General features: G+C 44.1%; 1 protein-coding gene across 5 annotated transcripts in view; it reads left to right on the top strand.

The window, feature by feature from the left end:
• The first annotated feature begins 666 nt into the window (after positions 1-666).
• PDLIM3 (PDZ and LIM domain 3) overlaps positions 667-24,354 on the top strand; it is a 57,762-nt gene continuing 34,074 nt past the window's right edge. Inside the window, exons 1-4 of one of the 5 annotated variants that reach the window (XM_029586935.1) lie at positions 668-925; positions 13,026-13,105; positions 19,446-19,597; positions 22,230-22,314. In XM_029586935.1, the coding sequence (XP_029442795.1) occupies positions 19,527-19,597; positions 22,230-22,314 (156 nt within the window). In that variant the 5' untranslated portion in view covers positions 668-925; positions 13,026-13,105; positions 19,446-19,526. Of the gene's footprint in view, positions 926-13,025; positions 13,106-14,858; positions 14,882-19,445; positions 19,598-22,229; positions 22,315-24,354 lie in introns of those variants that run through there. The other 4 variants (XM_029586934.1, XM_029586936.1, XM_029586931.1 and 1 more) reach the window with 4 other exon arrangements.

Genomic DNA, 24,354 nt, shown 5'->3' with positions numbered 1-24,354 from the left:
TTTATTCACTATGTATTAAGGAAGATTAAAAACATTACAATAAAAAATGCTTATATGTTTTAGTATATCAAGGGATTTTCAAAAAATTAAACAATTTGTGTTATTCTAAATGAACTTGAGTCAAATTCATGTTTATATTTACGGTAACTATTTTCTATGTATTTTTTCAATTAGACGTCTTGAAAACAAGTTTCCTGTTTTTTTGAACCAGGTCAGTTAGAAAAAGCCTTTCATTTTCTTTGAACAACACTGGGTGGTTTGTAATGTGAGACTGAAGATCTCACCCAGTGTGATGTGAATGTGAGAAGCACAAGAGGTTACCTGGCACGATGCCTTGAATGGAGAAAGCCGGTAGTAGACTAAGGGAAGGGAAGTCTGTCCCTTAGCTCTCCCTCTCCCTTCCCTACCTGATCGCCAGTCTCTTACTTCCATCCTCTTCCACTGATCCCCCTGCTTTCTCTGCCTATCCTCCCTCTCCTCCTCTCCCTTTCCCTCTGCACTTGTTGCCCCCTCCCCCGGATGCCTTCATCTCTGCCCCTGTAATCCCCAGTTGTCCTTTCTCCTCTCTTTGATCCCCTCCCCTCCCTTTTCCTGCCCTCCAGTCGCTCCTCCGTTCCCTCCCTTCCTCTCCCCGGCTTCCTGTAGCTGCGGGGCCGGCGGGTGACGTCAGGCAGAAGCTGAGATAGCGAGGAGATATAAAGGCATGGGGAGGGCGCAGCCTGCCGCTACGGCAAGGGGCGAGCTCTGCCCGGGACCGCGAGCGAAGCTGCTCGTGGGACGTTGTGAGCCGCGCTCCTAGCAGGAGAAGCTCGCCGGACGCCTGCAGAGCAACATGCCGCAGAACGTTACCCTCCTGGGACCCGCTCCCTGGGGCTTCCGGCTCACGGGAGGGCTGGACTTCAATCAGCCTCTGGTCATAACGCGGGTAGGTGCGATATTGCCCCCGCTCTTGGCCGTTTGTGTGCTTTGCTGCTGGGGTCTCCCCCGGGACCCTCTTTGCGTACAGCGGGCAAAGCTGTGCCCCGTTCGCCTGGCTTGTATTTGGGTTGTTGATGGAAAGGAAACCTCGGCGAGGGCAGCGTTATAATGACCATCTCTGCGAGAGGCGGTGAAAAGCAGCCGAGTGCCGTCCCCCTCCCGCCCCCGGGAGCGTGCGGATCAGCCCGGGTGCGTGTGCAGGCACCGCTACCTCGAGGCGTGCTCGCTGCCTCGCCCTGCTCGGCGCTGACGCCACCCGAGGCTGTTTTTCTGGCTCCGGTTGAGGCGAGCTCGGAGGCGCTCGCTCGCTCGCTATTGGGTGCGATCCCGGCTTGTTGTGGCGGTTCGAGCACACAAGTACTGGAAGGTTTTCGGTGCAGGCAAAGGTCATGCGGACCTTTTGATCTCTGCTAGCGAAGCGGCGGTTCAGTACTAGGAGCAGCAGCCCCTGCTGAGGTGGTGGAGGACAACTTGTGCATGGCATCTGCCGGCTAGGAACACGAACTGGGGGAAGGGGGATGCACATGTCACAGGTTTTTGACTGTTTTAAAACCAGTAAGCATCGGTGCTTTCTTGAAAGTATCAACTGGCTTGCTGTTCGCTTCTGTTGTTGTTTCTTTGGTGTTTAAGCGTAAGTTTCTTTTCTTTTTTGGCCCGATCTATTTTATTGCTCAGTATGTCTTAAACCGTGCATAGCCACTCCCTCGGTTTGATCCTGTTCGTGTCTCGGGCGTATGGGTGTGCTGGCTGCCGGGGGTTTCTGATCAGGATCGGCAGTGCCTCGCCCTGAGCTACTCCAGGTTCATGACAGGCAGGCGGGCGGGCGGGGGGAGGGGAGGAATTAAAGGCAGACGAGCTCGCAAGCTCTTCACAGGCATATTTCTTTTAGGAATGCAAGCCCACGCAGAATGAGAAGAAACAAGTTTGGAATAACTTAGTTTTGCCAAGTGAGCTACGTACTTAAAAATAAATAAATAAACGTGCTTGTGCTGTTGGCTTACAGATGCTGAATCTCAGAAACAAGCCGATCTCAATGCAATAACTAATTTCCCTCGGTGTTCAGCAAAACGGACCCTGACGATGTCAGTCACTTGACATCAGTAACTCCCGGGGTGGCCTAACGCACAGTGCGGTTTAAGCGAATCGGCATTTTGCCAGTCGGGAGTAGAATACTTATTGCCATACTGGTCCCAGGAAAAGGTACGCACTCCAGCTGTTGTGGCATCTTTTCTTGGGCCAACAAAAACAAAATACATAATGCTGTTATTGTACGTTATCTTTCAGAGGTCCTTGAAAGCTCACTTTCTATCCTATTATGTTACTACGTTTTGTGTGTCACGCAGCCACACATTTGTCAGACCAGTTTATTATGAAATCTAAAATTGTTAACCTAAACACAACCTTAGGACTTTCTTGAGGCACCACATTGTTTTAAACACAGATTACCTCATGCCTTTAGTTATATACACACAATTACATCATAGCTTTAAATCATATGTAAATAAAACTACCAATTACACTAATGAATCTAGTTTGCTCTGAATCACTTACAGATGTGCTGCAGCAAGCCTGTAATGCCATCATTTGTTGGATGAGAACAGGACTGTAGTCACTTTAAAATGTCCCCATTAAATCTTTACTGTTTGCTCTGTTTTCCATTGCTGTCACTTTAATATAAAAAGGAAGATATTAGTGTTGTGTGGATAGATAAGTCATTCTCCATGTGCTTATCTATTCTATGAGATGGTGTTGGGCAAGTGAAAGGTTTCAGTTGACCCCTCAGTTTGCCTAGTTGCCCCTGCCTAGTCTACTCCTAGCTAAGGATATTTCCTGGCTGCTAGCCCTCCAAGCTTGATTGCTTGCACTGAATGGCCCTTCCTTGCCCATAGCCCAGTGGGTGGGGGTAGAGTTATGTGCCAGCTGACCGCTGTACAGGCTCGATGGACTGCAGGGTATGGCTCTCTTCCCTCTTTTTAGTTGAGAAAGGTAGCCTGGTTAAGTGGCAGCCTGTGCTAGTGAAATTGCCAGCCGCTCCTGATTACATCTGAGAGTGGGTGCCATAGCCACTAGCACTGTTTCACGTTGGCTGGCCTTTCCTCCTCTTCCTGAGAGCTTGGTGCAACTGTACCCCTACTCTACAAGTGGCCTTTGTCTTCTACCCTTTCTAGCCTTCTACTGTCCCAGGAGATTGCGCATTCACTCCCTAGTGCTTTTACCTCTTCTTCCCCCATCTGCTCTTACCAGGCTCTCTGCCCTAAATTCTGGTACAGTTTTGATTGCTCCTATCTCTTGGCCGATGCAGTAATTGTTGCATCAAAACAGTTTCTGAATGCACAGATTAAAGCTTTTTTTTTTTTTTTAACTCCTGATGTAGCAAGCGAATTTGAAACCTGCGTGCTGTAAGAGCAGAGGGGGGCATGGACGGGAGAAAGCTCTGGCCCACCCGTTTGTTCGTAAATAGGAGCATCCCGCTAGGGAGGAGAAGCAGCAGTAGCTTGGTGACGTTCACTCTTCTGACTCCTCATTTGGTTTAAAGAATCTGCCGGATACACTTTGCTTTTTTTTTTTTTTTTGGTTTTGCTTTAACTTCTCTTCCTCGGCCAACACTTCCCCCCCCCCCCCCCCCTTCTCTTCTCCACTCCAATAGTTACTTAAAACCCAGAAAAAAACCATAACTAACAAGGAGATTTTTTATTTGAATAAGGAACATCCATTTTCTCCTGCTATTGGCACAAGATACATGGCCTGGACCATCTATCTTGTGCGTCTATATTGGGTGCCCAGATGGGTTTTTTTTTCCAAAGACTTTTTTTTTTACTTCAGTCTGCTTTCTGTGGTTCCTCCTACTTAGTATCGTGACAAGTGGAGGAATCACTGAAAGCAGGAATTTTACTTTTTCCAGTGAGCCCTTGAGCATGGCATATCCTGTACACCAACCCTGGGCTTGTGTAAAATGTTTTGCATTACGATGGGCACATTGGCCACGTCAGAAGTTTTTTGCATCGCGGGGATTAGCGAATAGCCTCATCTACATAGAATTTACACGTGATTAGCGCTATTGGCTACGTGCTCGATTGGACGTGCGTTTTGGATGAGCTAATCCCCGCATTGCCTCGGGGTTTATGGATGAACGTCCAAAACACGCATCCAGTCGCGTGTTAAGCTGTGTGCTGGCCTCAGTGCACAGTATTGCATCGGCCTGTGAGAAATTTTAAAAAAAACCTCGTAGACTGGAAAATGTGCATTTAGCACAGGCGAATGCACATTTTAGCTCAGGGAGGGGGGGTGTGAGGTGGTGGCGGCAGAACAGGACAACCATTTTCTTATGCTCCTAAACATGTAATTGGTTTTCCCTGATTACTCATAGATCCCTTTCACATTTGGTAGTTCCCAGTTTTTTCCTCCTGATTACTGTGGCTAATGGAGTTTTGCGCCCTAGGTATATAATTTTACACTTATTTTGTAGGGAAGTAGAGCTTCCAGTTCCTTGACTAGTTTTTAACATTTTTTTCAAGTCTCCTTTTCAAATTTTTCCATCCTTTCCTGCACATCCACCCTGTTAATGATTTTCATATCATCGGCAAATGGACATATTTTCCCTCGGATCTCTCTGCAGTGTTGCTAATAAAGATATTGAAAAGAACATGCCCTAGCACTGATCCCTAAAATATCCAACTGGACCCTTTACCTTCACCAGAATGGACTCCATTGACTACTATGCCAAATTCTATTGCTTAACTAGTTAACTTTCTGCCCTGGTCCCATACTGGTTAGTTTGTTCACCAATCTTTTAGTGGGCTGATGTCAAGAATCTTACCAAACTCCTGGCCTGACTACTCCTGGGGGACTTCGGTGCACAAAACTATAAATTATGCACATACAATTGCAAAATTCTGCACACTTTATATTGGTCAAAATAAACACAACATACATCAGTCTTTTGAGTAATTAACTTAAAATGTAATACAAAAAATTCCCCTAGAATTCCCCTAGAATTCCCCTAGAAGTACACCCTAGGAGTGTCCCTTCCATCCTCTCTCCCCACTCCCTTGGCCATACCCCTTTCACTCTGCCCTCTCAGGCTCTAACTTCTTTGCTCTCCACTATCTCTCCCCTCTCCCTCTCCCTCCCCCTCCAGCCTCAACCCCTTCCACTATCTCCAACTCCCAGTCCTCTACTTCTAGAATTTGAGAGCTCTCCCATACAGCCTTTCACAGAGGCCCCCTCTGTCCCACTCACGCAGGCTCCCTCCCTCTCTCTCACATACACACATACCCCCTCACCCTCTCTATTGCACACACCCCTCTCTCCTCACATAGGCTCCATCTCTCTCTGGCAAACTCGCTCATACAGGCTCCTTCTCTCTTGAACACGCATATACCCCTGCACGTAGGCAGTCTCTCTCTTTCTCACACACATCCATTCTCATGGGCTCTCTCACACACACACACATACCTTCACAAAATACCTCTCAGGCGCACAAGCTCCAATTCACACATACAACCTCCTGTGCCTGTCATTCTGCTCGCATACACACACACACACACACACGCATTCTCTCTCTCTCTCATCATAAAATTTGCAGAAATTCAGAGCCCCGCAGTAGTGCAGAATTCCTCCAGGAGTGCCTGACCCCACTACTCTTGTAACCTCATCAAAGACAATACAGTTGATTTGGCGGGTTATGAGAAAACGTTTACTAAACACAACTGAGTTTGTTTAAAGCAATGATTGTAGAGATTTGATTGTGTACCCATGTTTAGGATCTTGTAATCTACTTGCTGCATGGGCTGGACTGCACTGCCCTTTTTCTTTTGTAGCACTTTCACAGCTCTTCCTGCTACTGAAGTCAAGACTGACAGGTTTGTAATTGCCTGCCGCCTTCTCGTTCCCACTTTTGTGAAGGACTATATCCCCGTTCCTTCAGGCCCTTACAACCTCTCTGGTCTCCAAAAATGACCTCGGCTGTGAGGGGATGCAGTCAGCACTTGAGCTCTTTCAGTATCTTGGGGTGTAGGCCATCAGGCCAGTACTGCCTTATCGTCTCTCCTATGCCTATGTATGTCATATACTTCCAGAATGGTCTCATTAAGGGAACAGAGTAAATGCCTTTCATGGAACTAATGATGAGGAAATACTTTCCATTATCCATAGCTCCAAATATTTTTCTAGTGTCTGGTTTATATTTTCTTATGTGTTTAGATTAAAAGGCCAAGGCTTGAATAGTTTGGTAACAGGAGATAAATTGTATTTAAAGCAGTATGTTGAGGACAAGATCAGACCTATAAAACTGATTATGGGAAGCATGTAGTTCCCTGGCTGCTAGCAGCATGTGTTGTAGGGATTATGCTGTCTTGATGAACAGTTAAGATTGTAGATTGGTTTCTGTCATAAAACCAATCATGAGAGCCTACTGCTGTAAAGGCTTGAATAACTAATATCAATTGAACTGAATGCTGCTTATCAGTCAATGTCCTGGGCAGCCCCTCCTTTTTACAGCCCCATTGATGGATTGCTTCTCTAATAATAATTTGTAAATACGGCCTTCGATTATAGGACTAAAAACTCAACATTGGCCTAAGCTTGGTCTTCTCAGTGGAATTCTACACAAGAATAAACAATTACCCAAGAATATCACTAACAGAGAAAAAAAACCCCAAATATAAAATCCAAACCCAGATGTAGATGCAGCTAGAGCTGAACTTGCTGTTGTCCTTGTTCAAGAAGAGTACTTTATCTGTGGTGTGGGGAGAGGAAGGTGAAATGTAATGCCATAGGGATCTCCAGCCACCTGTCTCCAGAACAGATGTCTGCTCAAAGGTCCTTCTGCGATTACCTAAACCAAACCATGTAAGACAAGCCCAGTGAGCGCTTTAAGCAAACATAATGCCACAGGGCAAAACTAAATAAATAAAGCTAGAAAGAGCTATAGATAGAGGATAACTGACTAGAGTTATGTGTGACCTGGTGATGTGTTTACCCTGTTGCCTTATGTCTTTTTTTTTACAGTGTAATAACAGGCTAAGCACCTGAAACTTTAGGAAGTTGAGCCACCCTGTGTCATTTATGTGCATGCTAGAGGAGGGAGAGGAATTGTAGACCTAACTTCTGTTATATAATTGTGCAACCCTGTTGTAGGAATAGTCTGATTCTATATGCCACACATAAATATGGAAATGCTATTCCTACCTCGGTGTCATAGACCCCACCCCCATCCATATTGAGTTTACGGCTTTCCTCTCACATCTTCAAAAACTAGGCATCTTTTCTGCTTACCGCAGATTCTCTTGAATTCTGTCACCTTTTGTCTGTTCCATCCCATGCATCCACCACCCTATCCAGCAAGAAATATTTCCTGATGTTGCCCCTTGGATGTTTGCTTCTTGTGCACTAATCCCTTTGAGGTATCTGAATGTCTCTTATCTTAGTCCCCTGTCTCTTCTCTCCCCTAGGTTTATACATATGTAGGCTCTCAAGTCTCATTTCATAGGACTTTTCATGTAGATCTTGCACTCTTGTCTATATCCATTTGGAGGCTATGACCACCAGAATTGGACCCAGTATCATCAGGGACCTGTCCAGAGGCCTTATCACCTCTTTTATACCGTTCCCTATGTACTGGCCAGTTCCTTATGCCATTGTTGCACTACCCTGAGATAATCAGACAGGATCACCCCCAAGGCGGATGCACATCAATTTTCTCATCTCGCCCTCCCTCCTCCCCCCGAAAAGTTTACTGCTTCCTCAGATTTCTGCACCAGTTATACATGATCGCAGCTTTTTGCATTGAATCTTAATTGCAAAGTACTTGACCATTCCTCAGGCTTTCTTAGATCACCCTTCAGGGGGAATAGCAAAGAGCTCTCCAGGTTTCCAACATAACCGTGGTATTAGAAAATGTCCTACAATCACAGTTTTTTTTCTCTTCGCCCTGTACGTCACCAGTTTTGCTCCCAGCTCCCCTTTCTATGGCTGCACATACAACCTAGGATTATGACCCCTGCCTCGTGTCAGAGTTCTCAGCACCAGCATTGTTTTCACACGATGCCATCTTCTACACTCTCTGCTACGCAGGCAGACGTGGAATTGCTTCTAAATCTCCTCTGGCCCTTTGAGCCATATGACCACAGCAGCTTATTGAACAAATAATGTGATGGGGGTTGTCCTCTTAGTGCCCTTAAAGAAATAGAGGTCAGTGGACACTGCTGAACAAGTGTAATGAGAATCTGGAAGACTAAAGAGCCAGTGATGGGACATGGGCAGACTTACCTGTTCTGCACAATGGCAGTTTTGAAGCAGCCTTACAGCTAAGTAAGGGGAGGGAAATACCATCGCTCCCCGAGATTTCCCTTTGTACAAGTGCTTTTGAAAGCAGTAATGGCTGCAAGCTGTCGGCTCCTGGTGGATCATCCCCAGGGATAGGAGAAGCCTGCAGGGACCAGTGCAAGATAAGGGTCAAAGATCACATTAGAGGAAAGCTAGGTTCTCTCTGATATTTCAGACAGAAAATAATCTGTCATCTGCAGCCTTTATCTGTGTACGACTAGCATGAAATTGGCAGGTGGCAGGGGTTTCTTGTATTAGTAAAAGGACTCCTTGCATTATCACTGAAGGGAGAACCAACCACACGTAAATGTTCTACAAGACACTGAAAATGTGTCCAGCATGAGGATTTCTCTGGTCAAAAGCCCGAACGTATTAAATGAGGAGCAAAAATCAGCCTAAAGCTGATATGGGAGTTTTTGCACTGTCGCCCTGAAGTCCGTAATCCAAACTTGGGCTCTCTGAATGTGAATGAGTTTCTTCTCAGGGCCCTTGCAACCCAGGGGGCAAGCTGCAAGGGGCATCAAAAACGTTTCTGCTACTGCCTGCTTCAACAGCCCCTCTTTCATGGCACCCCCCACCCCAGCTCCTCACGGACACGTTCTTCTGCCTCATTGCCATGCTAGGCAGCCATCGTTCGGGCTTTGGACCGCGGCACTTTTACAATCCCTGTTACAGCCCAGCCCTGCCTCCTCCCCATCTTGGCCATGCTTCCAAAATAAGGGGAGGAGGCACATTATCGCATTTCCTCTGTGAGAATAATAGCGGCTTACGGTGCACCTCGCGTCTTCAGGCACCTGAGTGACCACCCAGCGTACTCTTGGGGTGCTGAGCAGGGATGGCAGAAGGCACCAGCTGTGGATGTCGTGGGGCGCGGGTGCGGGCCATCAACATGAGATCCCAAACTTTGAAAGCACCCAAGGTGGCCAGAAACCTTGCACTGACCCTAAAACCTGGCCAAGGAAAAAGTGTTGTGCACTGCCCTTAAGCAACAAGATAGGAATATTTGAGGCTGGCATGTATTTATCACTCGGTGTGTTCTGTTCGAGATTTATTTGTGTTGAATAAATCATTCAGACTGCAAGCTATGGGGTGGCATTTACCTTTCGCCTTTATTTCCACATTACACCGTTCTCTGCTTTCTTCTGGCGTCTCTCGACTCCTTTCCCTGTTTTCTATTTTACTTTTCTTCCTATGACTCTCCCCCCTCCATGTCACTTTGCTCCCTCTCTTCTCTGCTTCTTCCATCCGTCACCGATTTACACCTTTTTTTCTTTAATCTCATCTATTTTTTTATTTCTCACCCCTCCTACCTGCATCTTATTCCTCCATCGTGTTATCCCAGCCTTTCTTCTCTGGTCTTTCGCTCTCACTTAGCCGTCTTTCTCTTACCCCACTCCCCCCCCCCCCCCCTGCTGATACCCTCCCTCCTTGCACTCTGTGCCCCTCCCCACTCCAGTGCTACTTATCATTCTCTCCCTCTCTTGTGGCCCGTTCCTTGCCCTCCCTTGTAGCTCATCTCTGATCCTCTCCCCAATTCCAAGGCTGCCAGGTTTTGCAGCAGCAGCAAATCCTAATGATCTCTGAAAACCAGCAATTTGTTCTTTCACAAGGCTTATGTAATACAAACCAGCAGAAAGGGGGTGCTCTTTTAATGCACCAGTCCTACTAGGAAGTTTCTGAGGTTGCTGCAGTTAGGAAGCAGATCAAAGAAAATGCTATGGGAATCTTAAAGCTGAAAGGAGAGATTTAAAGAGAAACATTAATTTATTAAAACGCTTTCTTCTCCAGTAAGGCAGAGGGAAGGGAAGAGTTCATGGATTAGCAGATGTAGCTCCTATTTTTAAAGGGAACGCGACCTGCTGCTTCCTGAGGATAAAGCAGAGCTAAAAATTACCAGCTTAGGGTCTAAAAAACAAAAAAACAACGCCAGGGTGAAAATCAGTACTTGGCGCAGATGTGAAATCCAAGTGACTTACAGCAACGGTAATTCTTTGACTTTCCATGGCTATCGGGACCTGTTGCGCTGTTGTCGCCCTAGCCCAGAAGTTGCTGTCCTGTCCAAACACACACATTGCACTCCTGGTCCAGCCTGCCCTGCCAGTTTTGCTGTACTGAACTGAAAAAGAGCTCATTTGCTTAGTGGGAGTTGTCTCAGGGAATGAGACCTCCAGCTGCAGCCAGCTAAGATATCTTGTTTGTCAGCCATCCAGTAGCTTTCCCAGGGTTAGCATTCTGTCTGCTTTCTCCTGTAACTTGCTTTTAAGAGTTTGTCTTGTGCTTTACTTATCGAGGCAAACTTGGCCCAGGTTGTCAGATGGAAAGAGGAAAATAGAACATGTTTATCTAACTTAAGCTCTCCCGGTTATTGTTTTTGGAAGGCAATATAGGAAATTTTTTGAATGTCGGACACATCATTTTCCTTTTTCCCAATCATAAAACAGAATCTGCTGGAAATGGAAACCGGGCCCTTTCTGTAGTCTGAAGCACACAGGAGAAGCAGTAACTTTCATCCTTTATGAAGCATTTTACTGATGCACCATTATTTCTAAAGTCTTTATACAGCACCTCTGGGAGCTGCCATGATAGGGAATCGCATTTCTGGATCTAGCTGTTTATGATCTAATAAATTGCAAAATAATAGCAGTGAAATTGTGTGTGATAGGAATAAATATAACTTGCCATGCTTACTTTTGAAATAGTGCAACATTAAAACTTTAAGACCGTTCAGCTAGAAATCTGAGTATGAGGGCATGAAACTGCATGTCCCTTCAGAGGGGACATTCTAGACCAGTGATGGCCAACCTTTTGAGCTCAGTGTGTCAAAATTCATAAAAAAAAACCGAGCATAACTCGGGTGGTGTGTCACTTCTAGAAAAATCCATATTTTTGTGATATTTGTAGCTCTAATCAATAACAAAAAGTTATAATTTTAATATATGTACTGTATTTATTAATAAAGCAAAAACAAATAATTCTTTACCTTACCTGCTTAGTGACTTTTTTGTTGCTGAATTTCATTGACTAAATCTTCAATTGAAGGTTGGTATTTCGTACACTTCAAGTCCAAGCAAGCGTTACAAACTTCATCTGTCAGTCGGTTTCTTTTATTGGCTCCCAATCATTTTCACACCACTCCCTCCCCATCCCCCAGGCATGCACACATTCATTCTCACACACACAGACCCCCAGGGCAGGCACCCATGCATTCACACACATACACCCCCAGGCAGAGTCCCATTCATTCACATGCACACGCTAAAGGCAGACCCCCCCTCTCTTTTGCCAGCAACATCAAAACCTCTCTCATTCCTCTGTTGCCACTGTCACTGCTGCCGCATGGCTATTGGGGAGATGCCGATTGCTTCTACTGACACTGAAGCCCATTCTGCTGCCTCCTCTGTGCAGGCCCCGTGGGCTTCCACTTTCTCCATGCTGATCTCGTACATTGTGAGATCCGTAGAGAAAGTGCTATTCTTGCACATTCCCAAAGATTACATGTGCCAATCACTAAAAAGAAAATTTATTTATTTTTGCCTTTGCTGTCTGATCTTAGTTTTCTAATTGGTTGGTCACAGGCTTTTTTTTCCACCTTCCTTTCTTATTTTTTTGCCAATTCCTTTTATATTGTCTTTTTTTCTGTTTCTTTTCTCTCCATCTTCTTCCCTCAGTCAGGTTCTCATTCTCACATGCATTTCTCTCTCACACACACACACACACACACACACATATATACAGGCTCTCACTGGCACATGCTCTCTCTCATACAATCATTCATACACACAGGCTCTCACTGGCACAATACTCTCTCTCTCTCACACACACACAGAGGCTCTCACATGTTGTCTCTGCAAACATTCAGGTCCTCACTCTCACACACAATCTCTCAATTCATCTCATACATGCACACATGCACACTCTACAAACCCTCAGCCTCTCTCTCACTTCTGGGCCTCCTCTTTGCGGGTCGCCGCAGGATGGGCTCTGCAGCGGCCCTGATCTTCTCGGGCCGCGGCGGCCCTGCTACCGGGCCTCTTCCTCTTCTCGGACCGCTGCGACTTGGAATTCGCGGAGGCCCGTAAACGCAAATGCTGCTCCTCTTCTGCACGCGCTGATGCTTCTCTCCTTCCTGCCCACGCGGCTCCGGCAACGTTTACTTCCGGGGCCGCACAGGCAGGAAGGAGGAGGAGCATCAGCTCGTTTAAATGTGATCTTTGTCTTGCGCCTCATCGCTGCGCCGCATGAGCCTCCCTGCGCCCGGGGGCAATGGTGGAGGGGTCCGGAGGGTAGGGGGATACTAAAACAAATTTTAAAGGGTCGGCGCAGCTGAAAAAGAAAATGCTCGGCGCAGCTGATAAAAAAAAAAAAAAAAAAAAAAAATTCTCGATAGTCCTTGAAACGCTGCGCATGTCAGCCAAAACGTCTCGGCGTGTCACCTCTGACACGCGTGTCATAGGTTAGCCATCACTGTTCTAGACAGAGTAGGTTAGAGGAATATACTCTTTCCATAGTACCCCAACTGGAGGTGCTGCGATGGGCTAATCCCAAATATTTATACTGGAAGAGATCCTTAGTATTTCTAAATACGACAAGAGGCAAGTGGCATCTTTTAGACTAACCAATTCAATGAGGCATGAGCTTTCGAGGACAGAGTCCACGTCGTCCGATGTGGGAGAAGGAGCTAGAACTAAAGAGCAGCTTTCTATCCCATTCTCTTGCATTAGATCTGCAGGCTTGGACCACCTTAGTGTTGGATGCTTGGTGTTCACACAGAGAATAACCTCTAACCCACTTCAAGGGGCTGGTAAGTTTGTTCTCCATTTTTTGTCTTGTGTTTTTGGAAGGAAGATTTTTCTACCTTTCTTTCCTAGTGAAAGGTTGCCCAAGACTTGGACAGAGGCCTCATTCCTTCAGGGTTCTTGTCCCTTGCAGGAGGGAGCCTAGTAACTTACATTTTTGGAAGTCAAGATTTTGTTTTTCTGTTCAGAGGTTGCCCTGTAATGTTGGGACCATATAGGTTTGACCCATGTTTCACTCAACCTGAGGGATTCAATGCAAACTCAGACACTTCTGGAAGAGTGAGTGCCCAGTCAGTGGCACTTGATAAGAGAAAAGCCACCTATCCAATGCTTACCCAGAAGAGTCAGCTGAGTTAGTGCCTACCTAGAGTAGCGATAACTGCGCAGACTAAACAGTGAATCTCGAGAGTCCAACATCTAACCCAGGGAGAGCCTAAGTTCCAGAAAGGACCAGAAGGTATCCTAAAGGAGTATTCAAAAGAGGAGCCCTTTGACTTATTGAATGCTGCATTGTCAATGCCACACTAAAGAAATGTACCAGTTTATTTCACTTGGATGTTTTCCCAGTAAAGGTTTTGTTGAAACGCCATTGTTTGAGTATTTAGTCAGTTCAAGGCCTGGCTATTCTGAGATGTCTTTCCTTATATTCCATGGTAGAGATTCCCTTCTTTCATTGACCACAAGAGCTCTTGAACAAGAAACCATATTATCAATCCCACTAGGTTTGCTTAGTTAATGACTCTTCTCTCCTTTTACATTAGGCGCTTGCCTTATGCTTATGCATTTGCACCCTATACCTATCTCTACCCTTACTCTCTATCAAACAGACCAGTGATTTACCACATGACCTGCTACATCTGAGATGACCACTTATAATCTACCACGTAGCTCTATTCATATCTGTTTTATATGCCCTCCGTGTTCATTGTTCATATGCTTATTGTAAATTGTGATGAAACTGTAATTCGAATTATTTTGATTGTAATCTACCTTGAGACTATTTTAGGAAAAGGTGGAATATCAAATGTTTATAAATAGTGAAGAATAAAGAACAGTACTGCATACTCAAGTACTTTGAAGCAGTGCTGCAATTCTCCTCCCCTCCCCCATCTGATTAGAGGTGTGGCGAGTGAGGGAAGACATCACCAGTCCCATGGAGTACCATCCTGCTTTGTGAGGACATGGGAAGGTGGCTATAGGGAAAATATTTATATAGTGTTTCATTTTATCCAGACAAGATGTAGAAGTTTGTGAAGCTTTCTTTTTTAAGAAAACATTTGAGTTAGCTGGTACTGAACAGTTTTGAGCTACTAGGGCTTCCATACTGCTCTGTGCAATTACTTGTTTCCAGTTTCTGTAAACTGAACAAATAGTTGCTAGCAGCTCCCTTTTACCTTGATAAAAGCAATTCTGTTTTACTGCTCTTGTAAATAAGAAAACTCCCTGGCTTGCTTTTTATTTATTTATTTTGTAGTTTGTGTGGCTTTTTTTTACTTTTTTTTTTTTTTTAAAGAAGGCATTCTCTTGTCTAAAATTCTCTCATCTCCATTGTTACAGATTTGTGGCACAATTTTGAAATAGAAAATTTACCCCTTGAAGACATTCGTTCCTTGGCCTATTAATTTTTGGGAATGGCAAATCATTCCAAATTGGAAGGCTGTCTAGCTCTTGAGTCAGAAGCACTGTTGGCATCCCAAGCCTTTCACTTTAGCCCCTAGCTAATACTTAGTGAAGGCAATTTTCAGAGGGATTTCTTCTAAGTGTCGCCCGTCTGAATGCAGGTAAAAGTACACCTGTAGCTCTGTAAGGCATGTACTTCTACCTCACTAAAGGGAAAGGCGTTCCAGAGGCGCAGAGAGGTTGGGAGAGAAAGCTACACACAGTCTGCAGGTTCTTTACCCCAAGGCACTATTCGTAGCAGAAGTATGCATGTTCTTTTTATTTTGAAACTCGGTGCAGAGTGTTGGGGGGGGGGGGGGAAATTTTGTACGAAGGCGCTGCAAAACCAAAGTTGGAGCCAGGCAGGCACAATGTCTGAGGTGGACTGCTGATTCCCTGCTGACCATAATGGAACAATGACAGCAGGCTGAGCTCACTGCAGCCATGGGGGGACCCTTTTGTTGGGAAAACTGCCGAGAGGCTGTGGCCTGCTTTCAATATGATATGTAATTTCCTAAAATTAACAAAACAGGGTGAAGGTGCACTAAATCTTTGCATTGCTGAAAGAGTAAAAAGGAGAGGATTTTCAAGTAGGGGTTGTACACCATGGGGGAGGAGGAACACTGTCCGTGTTTTTAAAGCCTGAGAACATGTCCTGTGATGTGCTCAACAGTTCTCACAAGACCTCCCCCATGTTGTGGTGATTACTCAACTTTGCTGCGATGGCACTTGTGGAATTTCAGATATGCAAAACCCAGCCCAAAAGAAATAGTGGAGAAACTTTAACAAAAAAAAATTAAAACAAATTATTAGAAATATACCATAAAAGGACACAGTAGGAGGGAGGGGTAAAAGGGTAGTTGCGAAACGCAGTCCATTAGAGAAGGTACCAGTGAGACTTGACCATTAGATGAGATTACAATGGATTCATCATATTGCATTTGTGCCTGAAAGTTAATATGTCTGTTAAGGTGCCAGCTGATATTCCACTGTTAACACTATAATAATGAGGTTTTCGTGGAAAAGCAGCCACTCACATTGCCATCAGAGTTTGGTGCCTATGCAGGAGACCTAGGAGGCTGGCTAGTAATGGTAGCTATTTAGATCAGGCTGTGATATTAGAATCGAACTAGCAGCTGGGGTCTGTCTTGGCAGGTTGCATGTTCTGTAATAACTAGAAGTCTTAGCAGAAACGCAGGCCCTCACATAGCCAGATCGGTCTGGCAGGCTACGTGAGGGACCTAGGAGGCCGGATGTTTAGGCACACTGGTGTTGCTGGCTCTTTAGATTGTTGTGGAGCTTTGTTGTTTGGCATGGGAGGAGTGCAGGGAACTAGGTAGGGATCCCTGCAGCTCCCATGCAGGGAACATGGTAGGGATCATGCCAAACATGTTTGGCATGGTAGGGAACATACCAAACATGTTCCCTGCAGCTCCCATGTTTGGCATGGGAGCTGCAGGGAACTAGGTAGGGATCCTGTAAGCTTTTCTACTCAAGATGGTAGTGAGACAAAAAGCAGGCCCTCTTAGATAAGGAGAAATCTTGCCAGTGGTCATGTTCTGTGGCTTGCAGCTGGGATGTATCCGTAGCAGTGTGACAGGATAACTGGGCAGACTTGATGGGACAGATAGCCTTTCTCTTCCATTTACATTATCTTAATGTGTTTGTGAATTTTCTTGTTTAGCTGCAAACAAGCAAGCACTTGCATTAAAGCTTAAAACAAAAATTAAGACCTGAGAAAACAGGCAAATCTAGGATAGATCAGACCAAACTAAACTTGGGGCAGGCACCTTCTGGGGAAACATGATGGTGCCATGACTTGTGTGCACAATTTGGCTGCTGGCGTTTTTCTTTGGATGGTTGCGTTTCCTGTTCTGATGCTTTCAAAACACAAGTTTGGGTCATCCACACCCTTCCTTGGCTTCCTGGACATCACCGGATAACTTCATTTGTGCCACTGACTTCCACTGCCTTTGGGGGGATGAAGTCCCCATTGCAAGGGTAGGTGAGGGAGCGCCTTCATCATCAGGGTAGGAGGTGTCCCTTAGCCCATCGACTCCCTCCAGCACAGAGATGTGACTCCTTTGATCGTCTTCCTTGGTGCCGGTGAATGCCCTCGCCAGGTTGTGCGAGGGTGGAGGTGGCAGCTGTGGCGCCGGCATCTCTTGATGTTTCGGCCTTGATAGACTTTTTTGCCTCAAGACTCTCACTTAAGACGGTATTTCCACACTGCAGTTGCCGGGTGTTTCTTTTCCTCCATGTCTACCCTTGCATCTTTGCCGTCTCTATGCCTTTGAACAATTTGGCGTCATGTGGCGAGTGTCTCATGTGATGGACCAAGCCGGAGGTGGTCACTTTAGATTCCATTTGGGGAAATGGTGACTTGGTTTTGGAAATTCCAGTAACTATGGAAAGCAAATTGACCCTGTCAGCCCTCTTTAGAATCTGTGGTTCAACAACATGGGGGACAACAGCAGGAACAAGATGTAAAGATTAAAACTTTGGAAAAGGATATTCAGGATATCATGGAGCTTAATGTTTCTTTGATTAAAGAGCGGCATGTTTTCAGCAGACGGCTGTAGTCCCTGGAAAAATTTAGTCTAGACATTCGAATATTCATATTCTTAATTTTCCTAGAGTTATTGGAGAGCTTAAGAAAATATTTCCTTGAAATTTTAGTGTGAGCCTGATTTGATTCCTTGGCACATAAGATTTCTTTACTGCCATTCTCTGCTCCTCGTAACTTTGCTTCAAGTCAGGCCTCTCGCTCTACACCTGAATCATTTAATTTGACAAATTATTTGGAGAACCCAGATTCTTAGATACTAGAAAGGGGGCCATTGTTGGAATCCTTTACTAACGAAACTGATTTAAGAAAAGTCATGCATTTGTATTTTAGAAATATAAATTCCCCCTTCTTGGGGCAACCTATAAGAAATTTTCCTGCTTTTTATGAAGATCCACTGGAGAGGAGGAGAGCTTTTCTTTCTATGATACAAGCTACTTTATCTGTTGGTGCTACATTTATGTTGAGGTCTGCCTATAGGTGTATTGTTTATATATTTTTATTTTTGTTCCTGATCAACTAGTCGTTTTGTTTTTTTTATTCCAAACCAGTAACATCTTCTCCAGCTCCTAATTTGGGTTCATAATGGGCTTTATTTGTACGTGCAGTGGGTGTGTTATGCTATTGCCTGATTAAAGTTTCTTTATTTACTCCGTTCTTGGTTCTGTTCTCCCCCATCCCCATGTTTTTGCTGATTAATTTTGGAAATAAGATTCTGCTTGCTTTATTGTACCCTATACTTTGTCAAGGGATTTTTTTTCCATGCGTTGCTATATCTAAAGGGCCTGATTTGAAAAAGCATTTGCACGCTTAAAATTAGGTTTTATACATGTAAATGCACTTTACTCAAGTAAGTGGAATTTTGAAAATTGCTACAATAAATGCCATTGAATTGTCCATAGGATTTACACGCATAAATGGCTTTTGAAAATTGCTTCAATAGTAGTTACATTAACACATGTAAATCCTTTTGAAAATTACCCCCAAAGTGTGTATTGCTTAGTACTGTAATTACAAGTTGGTAAATAGAGTTAAAAAAAAACAAAGAACAGGGTAGGCAAGTCAAGTATTATGGATGCCTGACTATAGTTTACAGACTACACCAAAAAAGGTTACTGCAACAAGTTGTGCATAAACAGAGCAGTGTTGGTGAACAAAATGTTGACTCTTAAGTTTTTAATTTTTCTCTTAACCGTGTGTACATATACAAATGTCAGCAGCACATGTGCATTATTGGAAACATGCAGTACACAAATATATACCATAGTTGATGATCCAGGCTCAGGATTTTTAATTATGCACATAATTTTATATTATAATGTATTATAGGCAGTGGAATTTTATATGCTTTGATCTGGTTGCTCGCCATTCCGGTCAGCATTTGCAGTGTCTACGGTATATAAAAGCTGGGAAATAAATACATTTCCGATTTTACCTTTCCTTTCTTGCCTCTAGAGATCCTCTCTACTGATCCCGTGCCGCCTTAAATTCTGTACCATTTTTGCCCTTCCCACCCCCCCCCCCCCCCCCATTCTCTTTACTTGGGATCTACTCTCTAGAAGAGGGGCAGACTCATGAAGGTTTTCCTTCACAGAAAGGGTGGAAGATGCATGGAGTAGATCCCAAGTGAAGAGGTTGGGAAGGGCAAAAACAGGATTTAAGAAGGCATGGGATGAGCATTAGAGAATCTCTAGCAGCAAGAAAGGAAAGGTAAAATGAGAAATCTATTTTCCAGGTTTTATATACCATACAAACAGCAAATGCTGACCGGAATGGTGAGCAACCAGATTAAAGCGCATATAATACATCACAATATAAAGTTAACGATAACACAAAATCCACACATTTTAATGCATGGGGGTCTACAGTACTGCAGCAGGTAGGGAAATTCCATAACATAGCCGGAAAACGTTATTCTCCCAATTTGATCCATGAACTTCTACTTGACTCATACTGTCGGAAATGGTTTGCAAAAATCAAACTGAAACACTGTCACTAGGCTTTGCTTTGGTACATATTGAATCTCAGAATGGATTGTGAAATTCTGGATTGGCCCAGCTAATCTCATAATAGAGCAACTACAGTGGGGGGGGAAAAAAAATCCTATTTCTTTCTTCCAGATTACTCCAGGGAGCAAGTCCTCTGCGGCTAACCTGTGCCCTGGCGATGTCATCGTGGCAATTGATGGTGTTAGCACAGAAATGATGACCCATGCAGAAGCCCAGGACAGAATCAAAGCTGCAACCAATCAACTCAATCTGAAAATAGAAAGGTAGGTAGTCAGGCGGGGGAAAGCAGGCCATTAACATCCCACAGGACATTCACAAACAGTCTCTTGTTTTTGCTTCATTGCACACCAGTTCTCAGACAACTCGTGGACATAGTAAACCAAATTTCCTTCTCTTTGAACTAAAAAAAACAAAACAGTTTTAGATGGGGAGGGGAGAAGGATTAGTTTGAGTCCAGCTCACTTTTTCTGCCTGGTGTGGGATTCAACAGCCCTGCTATGTTCGGTCCCTAATCTGGAGAACACAGGTTAATTCTTGAAAACTAATGGATTCATGCAACAATTATTTTCATCTAGGATTATACATTATCTAACTGGATGCTACTCAGCCTAAGGTTGGGGGGGGGGGGGGGTTTCTGGGGTACTGCGGAAGGGCTGCTACTGTTCTTGAGGGATGTGGGGAGACCCACCGGGCCAATATTGTGCTGAGGGGGGCAAGGGGAGTAGGTTAAGACATGGATACCATAAATTGAGTTTGGGGGGAGGGCTGGAGGGAGACCGATGGCATGATAACATGACCAGTCAGCATGAAAGCTTACTACACCTCCTTAGGTACAGTTAAATTGTTTTTCCTGATTTACACGTGTATTAGCATTATTGGGAAGCTAGCAGTAATGCTAACATGCATGCCTTAACTAATGCAGATGTCAATGCCAGCGATCACTGTGTTGTAGCAATATTGTGCACAATGTTTCACAGCTTATATTCTGGATCAAGAAAACATCTGTGCTTTTTCCTATCCAGACAGCTAAACCTTTACTCCAATCAGTCCTCACGACAAAGATTCTTTAAGTTTGAAATGATTTATTGCACAGGTAATTTTTCATTACTTAGAATTGTTGCATCTCAAACGTTTGCCCCAAGGCAGAGATCTTTGGTACCTGGAGACAGGGTGGCAGGAAGGAGAAGGAGGTCTCTTGGGTTGCAGGAGTTAGTTTATTGTAGAGGTAGGAAGCATAGGAGATTAGAGGCTGACTTGCTGTAAGAGAAAAGGTAAAAACTCACTCAGTTCACAGAGTTATAAAGGATGCTGCTGGCTCAAAAGCAAGCGTGGCCAGAACTGGGCTTTCGTCCTGAGCTGCTAAGGGAAACGCCTGCACAAGCTGGGGGCAGGGGGGCAAGGTCCAATGGCAGCGAGTCTAAGACCCATGTGACCCAGGGGGAGCACAAAGAGCAGTTCCTTGAGCCTATGAGGTACCTAGGAGGACTCATGTTAGATTGAGGGGCAATCAAGCTCTTCCCATGGTGAGAGGAAGTAAAGGGGGAGGGAGCTTCTCTTAAGGGCAAGGCTCCTCTTAAAGGCAAAGGCTCATAGATTTTATCATGGGTTACAAAAGGTGTTTCAGTGTTAACAATCGTCAGACGGAAGGGACTGTACTAAACACAGTTAAACTACAGTATATACAGATACAAACATGTACCCACTGCTGGGGACAGAACAGCTTATATTGAGTAAAACATTTTAAAAAGATTTTTATAGCTATGTAGCGAAGTCTTGAAAAAGGAGTCCTGGGTTTTCCATAGGATGTTGCTTAAGACATTTTTTTTTAATTGTTTCTCAACCTTGTACCAGCTGTAAGGGGGCTTGCACTCTTAGGTTATTTTCTCAGTACACAAAGTGTTTTCTCAATAGTATTTTATCTTGCTCTGATCAAGTTACATTTAACATAACTCGACTATCCTAAAACCAGATTCGGATCTTTTTGTTCTGGCAAGTATGAAATACACGACAGCAGTTTATATGGTGCAAAAGTTTTAGCAAGTTTTCTAGTATGAGAAACCACCTTGGAAAGGAAGGTTAAATCAAAAGGCCTATGTATGACAGCTGCTTCATTTATTGGAAGGTTACTGGGTCACATGAAGGGTTTTCCTCCTTTTTTGAGGTAGACTTTCCAAAGGTCTAGCTACCTGACTTCGTCAAGTAAGAGGCTAGATAGTTTCACTGATCTGTTTAATTTCACAAAACCTGGGGGTTCCAGATGACTTGCTTGGGGAGGGGGAGTGGAGCCTAAGTTATCCACAGATATAGCAGGGGCAACTTTAGAAGTTTGCTAAAGAGAAATTAACCCGAAGCATTTCACTGTGAAAACTTTGCTAAAAGTTTAAGTGAGTACAAAGTACCCACTTTATTGCTACGACACAGCTTGCTGAAAATTGGCCCATTTTTAGCCTTGGCTCAGTAGAGCAGACTATTATCAGATGGCAAAATGTCTGTATGTTGCAGTTTATATTTTTTGTGTATCCCCCCCCCACACACACACACACACACTTATAACTTGGAAACAAATGGACCCAGCTCTAACATTCTTTATCTGGAAATAAGTCCTTGTGAGGGACATTGGACTTCTCCGATTTTCAAAATTGGTGAGTGCTTTTTGCAGGGGGGAAGATGGGTAGGGTACACAGAGAGGCACCTTTCCAAGAGAAAAGCACCAAGGGGCTGTCTAGAATGTCACGTTCTGTAGTTTGTGTGCATAAGAAATAGCAAGTAGTGCTGATTCTGTGCTTTTATCTGTTGTGAAAACTAACGTGTACCGCAACGCCTGAAAGTAAGGTGTCCTCTTCCAAACATATGTAGAAGCCAAGCCTGAGCTTTCTTTCTTGTTTTGCTTAATAGGCCAGAAACGAGGCTGTGGTCTCCTCAAGTTTCAGAAGAGGGCAAAGCGCACCCTTTTAAAATAAACTTGGAAGCAGAGCAACAGGTAGGAACTTGTCCCACCAAGACGCGAGTGAAATTAAAACCCCAAATCCTAAGGGAAACCTTTTGCATGCTGCATGTCTGATGCACATCTTGGTGAAATTAGCATGCTGTGCAGTCCATACGCTCCTAGAGAAAGTAATCAAATTCAGTTTATCAGCAGAGTATTTAAGCAAGGATTTGTCAGGTAATGCCCCAGCAAGAGGGGCTTACTCTAAATGTCCAGTTGCAGACACCAAGCCACTTGCTCCCTTGCTTTGCTACAGAGAGACCCTTGGTCCTTCTCCGTGGGGCCCCCACATCTCAGCATGGAGCTCATTTGCACACCTTGTGCTTCAAGACTTCCATTCTCCTCTTTTTGGTCATTTTAAAAAGTTTTCAAAAAGTCACAGTAATGCAGTAGATTGCTTTTAAAGGATAGCCAGTGGCATAGAATGTTTGGTTTTTCCAGATTAGTGTTTCTTTAATTCTAGATTGTTTTGTGTATGAGCCAATTACATCGGCAGCTGAAAAGATCAATATGCCAATTTTAGTGCTATTTCCCTTTTTAGGTTTTATTCAAAAGTCTCCTTTCTTTCGGTAATGTTTTTCTTATACCATTTTTTTGGAATGTAAAGTTTGTACCTTCTCTTAAGGCCATACCCTCTGTTTATAAAGAATGTCCTTCCTAAGTTCTCTTTTCAGCTGTTCATGCCATAAATCAGCTGTGCAGTAGATGCATGACATTTTAGATGAGGGGCAGCCCAGAATTTAAAACACTTGGTGTGACTAAATAGAGCTATGAGAAACACAAAATATTAATATCCACACTCCATCGCTCTCTGAAAAAAAAAATCACCAAATCATTGGGCTGAATCCAGATGTTTGCATAAGGTGGCCTTTGACATTGAATCATTTCAACATGAATGGATATCATTGCTTCATGTTAATATGCAGTAAAGATTTCAAAGCAGTGTGGAAATCCTGAACCTATATTGTGTAAATGAATAAAGACCATGAAAATCAAGCCATTCAGAAGCAGCTCTGCAAGCTCTAATTACTGATGTCTTGCTATTGTTTGTCATGTCTCCAACTCCGACCCGTCTTCTGCTCACCTGCCCTATGCGTGTTCATTTTCACAATGCTACCCTCAAACCTTCTTTTAAGCGCATATTGGCTTTAACTTTGCTCGGTGTGATGTACAAATATTAGCTCTTTTTTGGAACTGAAAGAAAAAGCCATTTTTGGTATTCGCTGTTGTATCATCCTAAACTGGGGTTTGTGCAGTGCGGTCAGGCAAATTTAACAGCAGCTGCACTCTACAGAGAACTGGAGAGGAAAGGCCTACAATGAGCCCATTGGTATTGTCAAGTATTCCAGAAAACGACATTCATGCCATGATTTTATCGATCCTAGGGTCTGAGTGTTTAGGCTCTCTGTTCTTCCCAATCGAGATTCTTGCTGGGAATGTTGAACACTGAAATGCAAGAGCTGGACTGTTGGTTGCTGTAGGAATTGTACTATAATGGGAACCTAGGCCATAAATGGGGAAACATATCAAATGACGGCAGACAAGGATCACAAGGCCCCCTCTAGTCTACCCATTCCCTCTGGCCACCTAATTTATGGGACACTTGGGATACTGTCCCACACTGTTTCTGTTAAAAGCATATTTAAAAGGGGGAGGGCATGACAGCTGTCGTGCTTGATTTGTCATGACCTGTGCCATATATGCACAGTTTCTCCATGACACTAATTTGGTGTTAAAATTGTGTGCCGGTGTTACATTTGCATGATATTTGAACACGAACACCAATTCTTTTATGCCGAAATCCAGAGTTTTTCACTGTTGAGCAAACTGTAGTTCTGTAATTACCTACACAGCATTGAACACAGTGCACACTCCTCACAAGGCACGGAAACCAGAGGATAAAAGTGACTAGTTTTGTGTTGCGCTGTTCTGCTGGTGTCTTCGTCCCTAGTTTATCCTAGCTTTATGCTTTTCTTGTCACGTACTTTTTTTTTTTTTGCTTTTATGAACTGGAATGTCTCCATATCACACATT

This window comes from Rhinatrema bivittatum, chromosome 1, assembly GCF_901001135.1.
Source record: "Rhinatrema bivittatum chromosome 1, aRhiBiv1.1, whole genome shotgun sequence".
Taxonomy (NCBI): domain Eukaryota; kingdom Metazoa; phylum Chordata; class Amphibia; order Gymnophiona; family Rhinatrematidae; genus Rhinatrema; species Rhinatrema bivittatum.
Note: the sequence above shows the minus strand (reverse complement) of the source record. Positions and strands in the feature narration are given on the sequence as shown.